We start from the raw sequence: 12,624 nt of genomic DNA on the forward strand, positions 1-12,624 counted from the left end.
CACACACACACACACACACACACACACACACACACACACACACACACACACACACACACACACACACACACACACACACACACACACACACACACACACACACACACACACACACACACACACACACACACACACACACACACACACACACACACACACGTTAAGTAGCTGTTTTCTACAGTAGTTCTGAACTTAAAGGCTCGGGACACGGAAAACTGAAAATCAAGGGTTTTTTAAAAAAATATGTTCCATTTCAATAATATCATGAGGCCCTGGAGAGGTAAAGGTAAACATCATTTTAAAATACAAAAGAAGAAGAAATACAAAAACCTTAGAAAAGGTAAGATGTCGTTTTTCAGAATGAGAATGACAAATGTTTTTCTTTCAACTTGGACTCCAGTACACTTAAACCTTTGTTATTCATTTTCTGAATCTGAGCACAACTAGTATCAGCACAGCAGCTCAGACAGAGTAACTGTAGAGGGAGCATGGGGAGGTGCTGCATGCTACTCAAGCCGGACTGTAAACACAGATCAGATGATCGAATTCATCCCTTTCCTTCAGGTGTAATTAAATGAGTCCGTCTCTGTACTTGACAGTAGTCTGTGATGGTGAGGACTTATGAGGAGGGTCCAGAAGCTGTAATGTCCCTTATACTGTGCAGAACCTGTGTTGATGACAGTGAGGCTCCTGGTGCGGGCCCCAAGCTGTGTGACGGCATTAAATGACCCTCATTTAGAGCAAACTGGTTCAGCGGGTAAATTCCAGATTTCCTAAAGCCTTCCTTCACAGTCCTGACGCCTTCATCCTCCTCCACTACCTGATAAGTTCCTTTAAACACGCCTGAGAACTCCTTCTTACTGACTGCGAAGTGAGTGTCAGTGGCACAACCGTCACCTATAAGGGCCCCGAACCGCTGCTTCAGTAGACCAAAGAGCCCAGCGTCCAGTGGCTGCAGGACGTGAGAACAATGAGGGGGGAGGCAGAGAAAGATGACATCCTCTTTACGAGCGGCCTCCACCACCTCCAGGTTCACAGGAGACTTGTGGCCATCGAAAATCAGCAGCAGGGGACGCTCCTTCGGCGCGCACGGAAGGAAGTGTTTGAGGAACCATTTCTTGAAAAGCTCAGAGTTGATACAGCCAGAGTCGGACCATCCATAGAGAGCATTGGGAGGCCCTTGCGTTTTGTAACAAACTCCTCCTGGATAGGCTTTCGAGTAGATAATAAATGGGGGAATGTCCTCTCCAGCGGCGTTAAAACAAGCCAGGACCGAGATCTGATCTCTTAAACCTGGTGTCGGCTTGTAGCCCTGACTGGCAGACTTGGGGAGAATCACCCTCCTCCTACTGAGCTGAAAACTTGTCTCGTTGCAGTTAAAAATTTGGGTAGGTTTGTCTCGGAGCTCTCGAGCGTCCATGACGGTGTTCAGTAAATGAAAAAACTGGTCCACTGCTTCTTTCCTAACGCACACTGTCCTCCCTCGAACAACACTCTCCGCTGGCTGAATGGTTATATTGTTTTCTTGCCGCTTTCTGAAATTAAGCCACCAGGTCTGTCCGAGTTTAGAGAATGCGACCCTCCGATGCTGACGCTTATAAATGGACGAAGCGAATGATACCAGCTGTTGCTTAGTTAGTGGAAATCCATGCTTGGACATGTATAAAGAGAACTCCACCAAAAGCTCTTCGTCTGCAGATGTTATGAGCTGAGCTGGCCCGCTGCGACTCCCCGGTGTCACCCGTCCACTGACTCTGTCCCCCAGTGAAGATTTAGGGACTCCAAACTGCTTTGCAGCCTGCCTCACCGTGCACCTCCCAGACTTCACCTCGATCAGCGCTCTCTCCATGGACTCCTCTGTCCATTTCTTCTTTGCTTTCCTCCCGATTTTGTCAAGATGATTTCTCGATGGCATTTATCTCTAGGATGGTAGAGAAAAATGCAATGAATTACAATTACAACTAACTTACAAATCTTAATCAATGTATTAAAAACTAAAGTTTCTCGTAAAGACTCAACACGTTCAGTACTTTTCATCCTCTGTGGTCGACACTTTCTCCTTGACTACAGTGAACAACAGATAACACAGCTCTTCAGTACGGGAATTACATCATATCCTCATTTAGAAGTGCAATACTCAACATTTGAAGCAGCAGTGTCCCAAACACGTCATTTTTCTTGGGTGATTTTCTGTTGTAAGAAGCCTCAAAATTGTCAAAATGAAAAACATCCAAACAACTTCTAACAACCTCGTGAAAAGAGAAAAAAAGAGCTAAGACAAAACTCAACTCACACCAGGCATGACCACACAGGTTGACAACTTTTTCACATAAATACTCATTGAGTTATTAAACAATGCATAACCATTAATGGAGGTATGTTTCACACCGTGAAGCTTTCTTCATGTGTTTTTAGACAGGTATCGTTTGGAAAATCACAAAGGATCTCAAACAATTTTTAAGCTCTTTAATGTAGCAAAAGTTTCCCATCAACCCTTTAATACATGCTCAAAGTACAGCTCACTTACTTGTTTTTGGTAGCCCAGTTTAATGTGACGCTGAGCACGCAGGGGGAAAAGTCACTTTTAAATATGTCTTCACAGAAGGTTTGAAATACGTGGTTATGTTTAACCAGGACAGCAGACTTACCTGCTTAGCATGAAATGGCTAACGCGGCTACACACAACAATCCAGGAAGTGTACCGGAAATACAGTGACCGTACCGCCAAAGTAAGAGTATTTAAGTTCCTGTTTAAAACTATTGTTTAAACAATAAGTGTCTAACCCTTAAGACAAACGTGAACCTAATACATGTCCTCCAATCAAACTACAGCTACAAAAGAGATCAATCAATGGGTGAAACATGCAATTTCAAACAATTTTCTATTTTAAATGTTTTAATGTTGTAATGTTAATATTTGAACGCCCCAGGGAGTCCCGAGCCCCACTTTGGTAACCACTGGCCTAACACAATCTTCAGCAGTTAGTGAAGTTGTTTTGAGTGTGACACAATGACCAGAATTTATTTGAACCATCGGATCTGTTTCAGAGAGGCTCTGTGCTCTGCTCTAATCTTAGACAAAAAGCAAGTGAAGCTTAACCATACAATCGATCTGGAGCTACATCATTATTGAGATGTTTTGCTACTGCAGGCATAATTGACTCTTGTCCAATTTTTGTGCCTCTGATTTATTGCTTGCATCGCTCATAGATGAAACACAAACTAGGACCAAATTGACTCATGTATAACTGAATCATTACATTTTCAAGCATAACCAAGCAGCTTATATTATTGCACCCTTTATGTTAAACTTGTTGCACTCATCCTCTATTAAGTGACATACTTTCTTCGAAACATTTTTGTGTGTAGGACATCAATGAACCTCTAAAACTTTCAAAAAGAAGAAAGTCTTTCAACAATTGCATGACAGATCATTAGGCCCTGATGAGAATTATGAGCCTATAGTGTAAAGCTGATGAAATATTCTTCTGCTTGTGTGAAAAATAATTAGTAAGATATAACTTTCCACTATTTTCAAGTATTCCCAGTTCTTACAGGTTATACATGTCAAGGTTTTTTTCCAAGGTTGACTTTTTGTTCTTAATCTGTTGATTAGATAGCTCAGTCTGAGGGTGTATACTGAGTTTTTATTACTCATACACAGTTGATGAACTATTCACGGTTACCTGTAAATCCACTTGTTTCAAGGTCTGAAAAAAAAGCAAAAAAAGCATATATATATATATATATATATTTTTTTTTTTCTTCTGTTCCACATTCTAGTGATCAGGCAGACGTTGAAGTTCTTCCAACCCAAAAAGATGCCCAGCCTGAGGGATCAACAGCGCAGACCAGAGATGATAAAAAGTAAGACATTCTCCACTGTACCTGCGATTACATTAAAATATGCTGAGTGTGGGTATTCTATGTGCTTTTTTGCATACTTGGGAATGAGTATCTGTCTTCTCTTACAGGCCCAAAGCAGCTGCTGAGCAAACTAACCAAAAAGGTGAAGCAGAAATATCTATTGCCAACACAATAGAAGAAAACAAAGGAGCAAATGCAGATGCATCAGTTGACAAGATAAATGAAGAACACATAGAGGTGGCTGCAAATGTTCTTGTAGAAGAAAGCATTCAAAATGGAGAGACGCAACCAGTTCCTTCTGTAACAGATGCAGTTGAGCAACAAATCGCAGATGTAAATGCAGATGTATCAGCTAAGATCTATTCAGATGCTACAATGGAAGATCATGTTTTGGAAACTTCTGCGTGGATGAAGGTTAAAGATTCAACTGAAGTCCATGTTGCTCTTCCAGTTGAACTCATAACTCAAGAAAAATCTGCACCTGAACCAGAGTCAGCAAATGCAACAACTGTGGAGGATGGAGAAGTAAAACCAACTGTTCCATCGACAGAGGAGAGTCACCCTCCAGAACAGGCTGCAGAAGAAATGATTAAATCTTTAGTTGAGGTCTCAGTGGAGTCATCATCTGACAAGACTGATGTGACTGATGCTAAGCCAGGAGAGGACAGTGCTCTCCAAGAAAGGGTTGAAAAAGTTGTCGAGTTATTGGCAGAGTCTGAGTCGCCCACTCAAGCTGTTGCAGAAGAGAGCTGTGAGAAAGATGTTGCAAAAGAAACTGTTGAAGTCGCAGTCGCTGTGGAGTCACCTCTTAAGACCCCTTATGTGACTAAAACTGGAGAAGAAGAAGCCGCTTTCCAAGGCCACGAGGAACCAGTCCCTGACTTAGTTGCAGAAACTGTATCCGTATCCCCTACTGAAGTTGCTGCTAAAGTGAAGCGTGTCGAGTGTGAAAAGTCTGCAGCCTCAGATGCTGAAGCTGCTCAGGATAGGTTCACCTACAGAGTCATTGAACTGACAGACGCGTTAGATGTGGAAACCACGGATGAAGTGGCTCCTGATCCTGCGAAGGACCTAAAAGAAACCCTCACAGAGGAGAAAAAAGTGATGAAAGACCCGGATGTTATAAATGAGTGAGTAAGCGCTTATAAACAACGGGAACCAAAACATATTAATGTGGTATATTTATATCTTTTGACTCATCCTTTGCCTATTACTTTAATTTTGTAGCTCTGAAGTGATACAAAAGCCTGCGGAGGAGCAACAACCAACATATACTCTTAAGAAAACCAGGTAATGTCTCACTTTGAAAACAACACTAGAGCAAGGTTATAGGGTCTTTAAGTCACATTTGATAGTTTATGCAAAATTCATACACAAAGAGGAGACTCTTTTTAAACACTTTCTCTCTTCTGCAGAAATGGAATACCTTTTTGTTCGTTCTGCGACAAAACAATTGATGGAAACGAAAAGATCAGTTTCAGTGAACCTCTGGTGGTGTGCCACCCTGACTGTCTCAAGGTTTGTTCTTTTTCTCTTGTAAGGAAACATACTGCTGTTGCTTTGTATTGAATCTGACAGGCTCTCGTCATTGCATAATTTTGATATTGAGTGTTTTTATCCTGCAGTGTGGTGCGTGTTCTAAGGCCCTGGGAGATTTGCTGACCCCCATGTTTTTGCATAACCAAGTGATCCAATGTGATGGCTGCTTTGCAAAAGCTCTCAAGACCTAAAGCCTAACTGGGACAAATATGTCATCAGAGAAGACCCAGAGCGTTCTGTGATTAATGTGTTGTTTGGAGTGAGAAACTCACCACTGCTGCCTTATCGGTTCATTTCCACTCTGGGTTGTTTTAAGGACATGGTGCATTGTCAGGGGAAGGGATTCTGTGATAGAAGGAATGAAATAAAAACACTTTGACATGTTTTTTTTTATTGCATTATTGCATACATGGTTTAAATAAAAGGACACATGACTATTTGAGATTTAAATGGTTTAATCAGCCTTTATTTTAAATAGGCACACACACACATACACTCACAAATCACCTGGAGGCCCATTATTAAAGCATCAACACCTCATGAACATAAAAAAAAGCATGTTTGAAGCAGTAACCAAAAAATGTCTCTAAATATTTTTGTTTTATCTTGCACTCTGTGCTGTTCATGCAAAGCAGAAATGTATTACGAGTGAATGCAAAGTACATCTTTTTTAAGTAAAAGTACAAAGAGAAATATGAGGATGCGCCTGACACTCACACAGAACTTTGGTACATTCGGCTTCACTTATTTTAGTTGATAATGAGGCAGCAGAAAAATGAGAATCAAATATATGCATCAGTTAACTCTGGCCGACGATACGCAGTTATGATTTGCAAGGCGAGCTGTCATCGCTCTTAATTATTCATGAAACGTCATACATCACAAGCTGACAAAACAGCATCAGCACCGAAGAAGCTTCACAAAAAGTATCAAATGAGAGATAAGTCCTGCGAGAGGGAAAATGAACAACAAAGCCAAGAGAATCATCCGAGGAGAGGAGGGGATTTGCTGCTGGATCTGCTGGGTGTGATCTTCATCTCTCTATCTGTTGCTCATAAGAAAAAAAGATACGTCTGTTATATGAGATGTCTGGAGGAATACTTAAGATTTGGAAAGGGCTGTGTCCCAGACAATGAACGTAAATGCTGCATGTGCTGACTTTCCCTCTGGGAGCCTGAGGATGTGGTTGAGTAGGTTGGAGGTGTTGCGGTTAGCGGACCCCTTTCCTGCCCAGGAACCTCAACACGGCGTAGTTGTAGGTGGTGGCAACCATGTACAGGAACTACAAAGAATGACATTTAGATGAAGGTATACATAGTAGAGCAAATATGGATGTGTTGTCATCTACAAGGTATTTTTTAAAAGGCGAGTACAAATTATAAAATGAACATTTACTACTTATCAAGAGGTATCTAGCTATGTGAGTAGTTTGTTTTGGAGTAAAGTTTGTGATGTTGTGCTAAGTAACTGTTTTATTATGTTTATAATGTTTTATTATGAGGTATAATAAAAGATTTGGGTATGATCAGGAATGATTGTGTTTCTCTTGCACACATAACACTGATATCCTTTACATATTTCAGATTAGCTGGGAAGTATTTGTCGGGACTGTTTAGTCCGATGCAAGTTCATTTAATTTGTCATTGTGTAATGCTTGACTTTCATCTCATCTCATTGGCTATGCAGACAATCATTTCAGAACCTGGCCAACCTAAAAGAAGGAACTATGTGCATACATCATATGTTGTAGTGCAGGGTTTATACAGAGTATACCCACTTACAGTATTTTTCAGTCTCCATATACAACCACTTCAAAATCACCTCTGATTCACATCATTGATTGATTGACAATATTCAGTAGTATACTGCAATTTTATCTTTGGATGGTGAAGGGATGACCCTCCCCACACGCTTCTCATTGGCTAATAATATTCAAGAGGAGTCGAGTGTGTTTATAACAGAGGCCATTTATACTCTGCTGGATGGGCCACTAAAAAAATAACAACGTGGTTGAATAATTAAAAGTTGACCGACTACTTTAGGCATCACTACACTACTGGTCATAAATATAAATATCTCTTTTTGTAATTTGGGTGAAGTGGCCTTTAAAAAGTTAGCACACTTGAAGTTTGAGTTTCACTGAGTCAATTTGGTAATTCTTACCAAAAAAAGCATCAAAATGTCAAAACAGTTGCTTACCAGTGCTAGGAGAGTGATCCCGGCACCAGCAAAAGTGGCAATGTACAGGTCATAGGTGACGTAGAACTGTAAAGAAAAAATGCCAAACACAGTTTAGTTCATATTTATTTAAAGAATTAAACACATCCCTTGAGATTTTGTTTTGATCTATCAAATACAAATGCTCTCTTACAGAGCCATTCATTCCTCATTCAGAAGATCCTACAGATTGATTCCGGACAATGTTTTTAATATGAGGAAGATGATTCGAAATACTAAACATTTCGAATCGATTCATCTACTTACTTCGCTGGTTTTGCAAATAGACGCCAAGGTCATCCCACAAGCTTTTCCTGGCATCGCGTTCCACGGGAGCAGACCTAAAACGAAGACATGACGTAAGTACCTCTGACTGTTGCTGAATCATGATGAGTTATGACAATTTATTCACTGACACATTAAGATTCTCCTGATCTGGTCAGTCATTATATAAGAACTCACCGTACTGCCTGGCGTCCATGCAGATCCAGCCATGCTGATTGATGCTGGGGGTAGTTTCAGCCAGGATGTTGACGGTGTGGCAGGTCTGCTCCATGTTGAACAAGAAGTAGACCGGGATAGCAGTGAAGGCAAAGACAATCAGCCAGATGAAGGCCAAGATGTACGTCACTACGATAAACTGGTGAAATACAAAAGGGCATGAAAATAGTTTATGTGTCTGTATCGTTAAATCAACAATATATCAAATCAGATTTCAAAAAAATATATTTAACTTCATTATTTCAGGTGATTGAGATGGCTGAGGCAAAAAAAACAAAACCCAACAAACAATAAAAAGATAAAGGCTATAATATTTGGCATAGTGTGTGTCACACATTAAATCAACCAATTAATTCACAGTAATGTCTTAAATCTCTGGAAATTGTCTTACCCCTTTTGGGGGGCATTAATTATCTTCATTTGTATAAACCATTTCTTTGTTTATGATTAACTGTTGCCTCAAAATATTAGATTTGATTAAAACAGTGTATCAGAGCCATTCATACCCTCTGCAATCAGAAAACAAAATGCTCCCTGAGATTCACTTTCTTCTGTCGTTTTATTCTTTGATCATGAATAATCCTGTCATTAAGACGGCTCTTTGATGTTTCTTTGTGGCCTACATAATAATGGTACTTATTTTGGAACTTATCTCATATTTAGCACATATGTATAATTAATTGTTGTCTGCACGTACTGTATTTTTAATATAAAAACTGCTCCAAACCAGCTACCCCTGTTGGGATTTATAAAGTTGGTGACATGGTACATGCTCGCAAAGATGTTTTTACCTTTACCTTAACCCCCCCCCCCCCCCACCCCCCACCCCCACCCCCACCCCCACCCCTCCCTCCTTCGTTATTCTCACCGTCAGGCTGAGGCAGCGGCCACAGTGGGTGCTCCTGAATTCACCAAATGTCTGCTTGACAGCACTAGTGGCATAGAAACCCTCAGCCAGCAGAAGGATACCAAAGAGGAAGAAAAAGGATGCGAGGCCGTAGATGACGTACTGGAAGTATTTGATACTGAGAAGTTGGGGAGGAGAAGAGGGAGTAATCAGAACAATTTAACAATTCTCAAGATCCCGAAAAAACACTATAGATGGTAAATGGAAGTGTTACTTACAAGGAAGCCATGATGGCAAAGTCCTGAATGTTGCGGGCAAAGTAAGTCTCCACCAGGACTGCGGTGTTGGTCAGCGCTTCATGCCCACAGCCACAAAACAATGCCATGCCAGCATAGCACAGCAAGGTGGCCACCAGGGACGGGTAGGGCACTGCCCCGAGGCAGCGGATACAGCAATCATAACAACCTGAGGGGGCATAATAAATCAGCACACAGGCGGCACACACCGCACATATTACCACACAGCACATCTACGCCACTGTGGGGGAGCTATGAAATAGGCCTCGCTCTGTCTGCACATCCATGTACACACACCCCAAACCCACCACAGGCAAAAAAAGAAACAGAACCAAAAAATTAGGCAGCAGCGGCAATGTTCAAGCAGCGACTCCCATCAAAAGCGTCCAAACAAAAGTGACTTCACATCAATCTCATGCATCTCTTCCAGTGTAAGCAGTGCTGTTGAAGCAGGTAGCAAACATCCACAGCGTTAATAAATGCATTGGCAGAAATGGGATAGAGGAAAGCACCTAAGGCTTTGCAAAGCCAAGGCTGCCTGACCGGAAACATTTGCTGCTTCTGATCCTGTGCTCCACAACAAGAAAGATCCCAAAGCCAACCAGGGATGTACAAATCTGCCTAAAGGCTTTTCCTACAGTAAAATAAGCCCCTCGGACACGCTGATTTCATCTGCATGTGAAAGGTCCTTTGCCTGTACCAACACCTCACAGCACAAATCTGGTCCTGCCCTCCGTCTCCAGTGGTCACAGGCGTCACCAGACAAAAGTGAGAGATGGTGGCCTCAAGAAAAGGCTTCTCTTTGTGGTTGCACATAGAATATCCATTGTTTTTTTTGCCACGTTCAGGGAAGAACAAAGGGCAGCGATGTCAAACAAACAAAGGCAACAGTGCCACAATACACACAAACACACACACACACACACACACACACACACACAATGTAGCAAGTTGTGGCAGAGGGGTCACCAGGACTGCGTTTACACCACAGGCAATGTCACTACTCAAGCCATCCTCCACCCACAGATGGCTGAGACTGGTACCACTGAGAGTTGATGCCAGCAGAGGGTGGATTCAAGTGTTCAAAGAGGGAGCAGATCATCATAAGCAAGGGGCAATTTAAATGGTTATGACGACGACGACGACGACGACAACAACAACAACAACAACAACAACAACAACAACAACAACAACAACAACAACAAACTTATAATAAGAGCCAAGTTGTGTAGTTTTGCATGTAGAAATCAGTCCTGATTCAGAGTGACAGAAACGTTCAGATATTTTAAAGATAATCGAATTTTAGTTGGAGGGGACACTTGGGATATTAAACAAACTAATTCTATGGTATAAATAGACGCAGCAGAACAAGGACCCCAAATATGATTGTGCCCGTGGACGCCCACTCTTCAGCCGTGTAGTTACATAAACAAAGTGACAGAGGCCATTATAGGCCCCTTTATACAGTGAACAAACCTGCATAACACAAACAGTAGATGCCAGGTTGTCAATCAAGACTGGGGAATGTGTTAAAAATGTGCAAAAGAAAGCCTACGAGTTGTCTGTGAGTGAGAGAAATGGTTGGCAGAAGTTGTTTGGGTCCTCAGTTCTCATGGAGAATTGCTAATTTATGCCTGCAACACATGTGGGAGTATTTGACCTCTTTCACATGAGTGACCTGGCATAGCCCTTGGCATGATGAGACTGTCCGTCTCTGCCTGCAGCTCTGAATGCAGTCTGCTTTATGAGTTAAAGGGTTAGAGGAGGTAACAAGGACTGCTGTCTTCATTCAAAAGCAATAAATTCTGAGCATCTGGGCTGTTTACTTCTCAATCTTCTGAAATGCTCATTGTAACAAAACTTCATATGTAAGGTGTGATTGTATCAATAATCCAAATGTGGATATAAAAATACTTTAACACAAGACTAAAGCAGGAAATCCCTCCCATGGGGCAGAAGGGCAACAAGATGACTGAGGGCAGCAAAGATATGTTAAAGGCAACATTAGTGAGTTATTGAAATCCACATTTTCAAATCACATTAATAATAGATGATAAGAGTTATTAAAAATTCGATTCACTCACCCATGTCCAAAAAGAAATGCGCGGGTTATTGAAGTTTTGCTGGTTGGCTTTGTGACTCTGATATGAGGATATGAGGAGTTATTCCCCGCCACTCCTATATGAATCTGACTCGCGCTTTTGTCTCATCAACAATAGATAGAGCACATCTCCCCGAGTCACATCTTAAAGTCACAAAGTCCCATTTCAGCTGCCAGTCATTATTTATAGAGCCATGGGTGCAGGACAGGGGACACAGAGCAGCTCACAAACTCTCATATGAGAGGTTATTGGTATTTGTGGATAGTTTCTGTGTTTTCGCGAATTCTTGTCGCGTACTTGTTGCATACTCTTGTTGCATACTTTAAGTAGATAATTACACATGATATATGATACATAACGTCCGTCTGTGCAGGGTACACAATTAGCACATTTCTTGTTGCTTTGACACAAAATTTATACAGCTGCCACTAATTTAAAATGCTTGAACTTATTTTAAACACAAGCAAGACCAAAAGTTTTTTTCCACAAAATGTCACACTCTATGTCAAAGTGAATAGCTGTTCATATTGTAGATAAAAACATATCCCCTCTATTTTCCATAACTACTGAGAAACAGCTTATTGAAGTTATGCAAATACATCAATCACAGTGGATTCCCATCAAGGACACGTTTTTTATACAGTAAAAACATGATCTATTTGGGCTGATCTTGTGTGGAAAAGGAACACTATAGAGCAACACAAAGAGGGCAAGAAAAATATCTGCAAGAGGGAGAGGAATGCCTGGACGAGGACAAGGTAGGGAGAGGAGTTGAATGTGCCGTGGTGCTCAAAGAAGGACCAGAGCTCGGGTAACTGATGAAATTAAAGCTATTAGAATGGACCATGTCATAAAGCACAGGCTATCATACAGAGAGGCTGGTTAATCTTAGCTGGGACACACTGTCATCCATGATCTGGATTTTTTGAGAAACCAACAGGTTTCAGGTAGGATACAACAAAGTGTAAATAATTTTACTGCCCATTACATTAACTGTATGCCTCCGTTCTCTAATATGTATGTGTATTTTGTCTCTTGAAGGATTTAATGTCTACCTCCCTCAGGGGGGAAGAGGAAGGGTACTTATTGAAGAGCACGAACTTGCCTTTGTCAACATGGACATGGACAACATGACAATGAAATAAAGTCTTTATCGTACATTCTATGAAGCTACTCTGAGTTTTTTTTTATTTCTGTAACTTCCTTCAACAAAAGAAACAAAATGCATGCATTTACTAAACCCAACAAAACACCA

At 41.2% G+C, this 12,624-nt stretch overlaps 3 protein-coding genes across 7 annotated transcripts; 1 reads left to right on the plus strand and 2 right to left on the minus strand.

The window, feature by feature from the left end:
• Positions 1–281: 281 nt before the first annotated feature.
• On the minus strand, positions 282–2,717 carry LOC306831794 (uncharacterized protein). Of its 2 annotated transcripts, XM_079356028.1 has the most exons (3): positions 2,649–2,717; positions 2,528–2,557; positions 282–1,921 (listed from the first exon to the last, which is right to left on the minus strand). In XM_079356028.1, the coding sequence occupies exon 3, from the start codon at positions 1,913–1,915 to the stop codon at positions 620–622; it is 1,296 nt and encodes a 431-aa protein (XP_079212154.1). In that variant the 5' UTR covers positions 1,916–1,921; positions 2,528–2,557; positions 2,649–2,717; the 3' UTR covers positions 282–619. The 2 variants fall into 2 exon arrangements, with proteins under 2 accessions (XP_079212154.1, XP_079212155.1); XM_079356029.1 differs by lacking the exon at positions 2,528–2,557 and having other exon boundaries at positions 2,649–2,713.
• A 1,545-nt stretch (positions 2,718–4,262) lies between these two features.
• Positions 4,263–6,306, plus strand: LOC306831244 (uncharacterized protein). Its single transcript, XM_079355206.1, has 4 exons — positions 4,263–4,997; positions 5,095–5,157; positions 5,283–5,385; positions 5,493–6,306. The coding sequence occupies exons 1-4, from the start codon at positions 4,276–4,278 to the stop codon at positions 5,595–5,597; spliced, it is 993 nt and encodes a 330-aa protein (XP_079211332.1). The 5' UTR covers positions 4,263–4,275; the 3' UTR covers positions 5,598–6,306.
• On the minus strand, positions 5,844–11,500 carry plp1b (proteolipid protein 1b). Of its 4 annotated transcripts, XR_013780065.1 has the most exons (8): positions 9,780–10,043; positions 9,250–9,436; positions 8,993–9,149; positions 8,086–8,263; positions 7,891–7,964; positions 7,606–7,671; positions 6,566–6,688; positions 5,844–6,451 (listed from the first exon to the last, which is right to left on the minus strand). XR_013780065.1 is itself a non-coding variant. In XM_079355208.1 (7 exons), the coding sequence occupies exons 1-7, from the start codon at positions 11,353–11,355 to the stop codon at positions 6,617–6,619; spliced, it is 738 nt and encodes a 245-aa protein (XP_079211334.1). In that variant the 5' UTR covers positions 11,356–11,500; the 3' UTR covers positions 5,844–6,616. The 4 variants fall into 4 exon arrangements, 3 of the variants coding, with proteins under 3 accessions (XP_079211334.1, XP_079211333.1, XP_079211335.1); XM_079355208.1 differs by lacking the exon at positions 9,780–10,043 and adding an exon at positions 11,352–11,500 and having other exon boundaries at positions 5,844–6,688; XM_079355207.1 differs by having other exon boundaries at positions 5,844–6,688; positions 9,780–10,042.
• Positions 11,501–12,624: the final 1,124 nt, after the last annotated feature.

This window comes from Symphodus melops, assembly GCF_947650265.1.
Source record: "Symphodus melops genome assembly, chromosome: 11".
In the NCBI taxonomy this organism is placed as follows: Eukaryota; Metazoa; Chordata; class Actinopteri; order Labriformes; family Labridae; genus Symphodus; species Symphodus melops.

Coding starts and splice junctions, on each gene's coding strand:
- LOC306831794 (XM_079356028.1), bottom strand. CDS start 1,915: ATGCCATCGAGAAATCATCTTGACAAAATCGGGAGGAAAGCAAAGAAG.
- LOC306831244 (XM_079355206.1), top strand. CDS start 4,276: ATGAAGGTTAAAGATTCAACTGAAGTCCATGTTGCTCTTCCAGTTGAA. Junction 4,998..5,094: donor GACCCGGATGTTATAAATGA/GTGAGTAAGCGC, acceptor TTAATTTTGTAG/CTCTGAAGTGATACAAAAGC. Junction 5,386..5,492: donor GCCACCCTGACTGTCTCAAG/GTTTGTTCTTTT, acceptor TTTATCCTGCAG/TGTGGTGCGTGTTCTAAGGC.
- plp1b (XM_079355207.1), bottom strand. CDS start 9,819: ATGTTTCCGGTCAGGCAGCCTTGGCTTTGCAAAGCCTTAG. Junction 7,965..8,085: donor CATGGACGCCAGGCAGTACG/GTGAGTTCTTAT, acceptor TCTTCGTTTTAG/GTCTGCTCCCGTGGAACGCG. Junction 6,689..7,605: donor GGATCACTCTCCTAGCACTG/GTAAGCAACTGT, acceptor CATTCTTTGTAG/TTCCTGTACATGGTTGCCAC.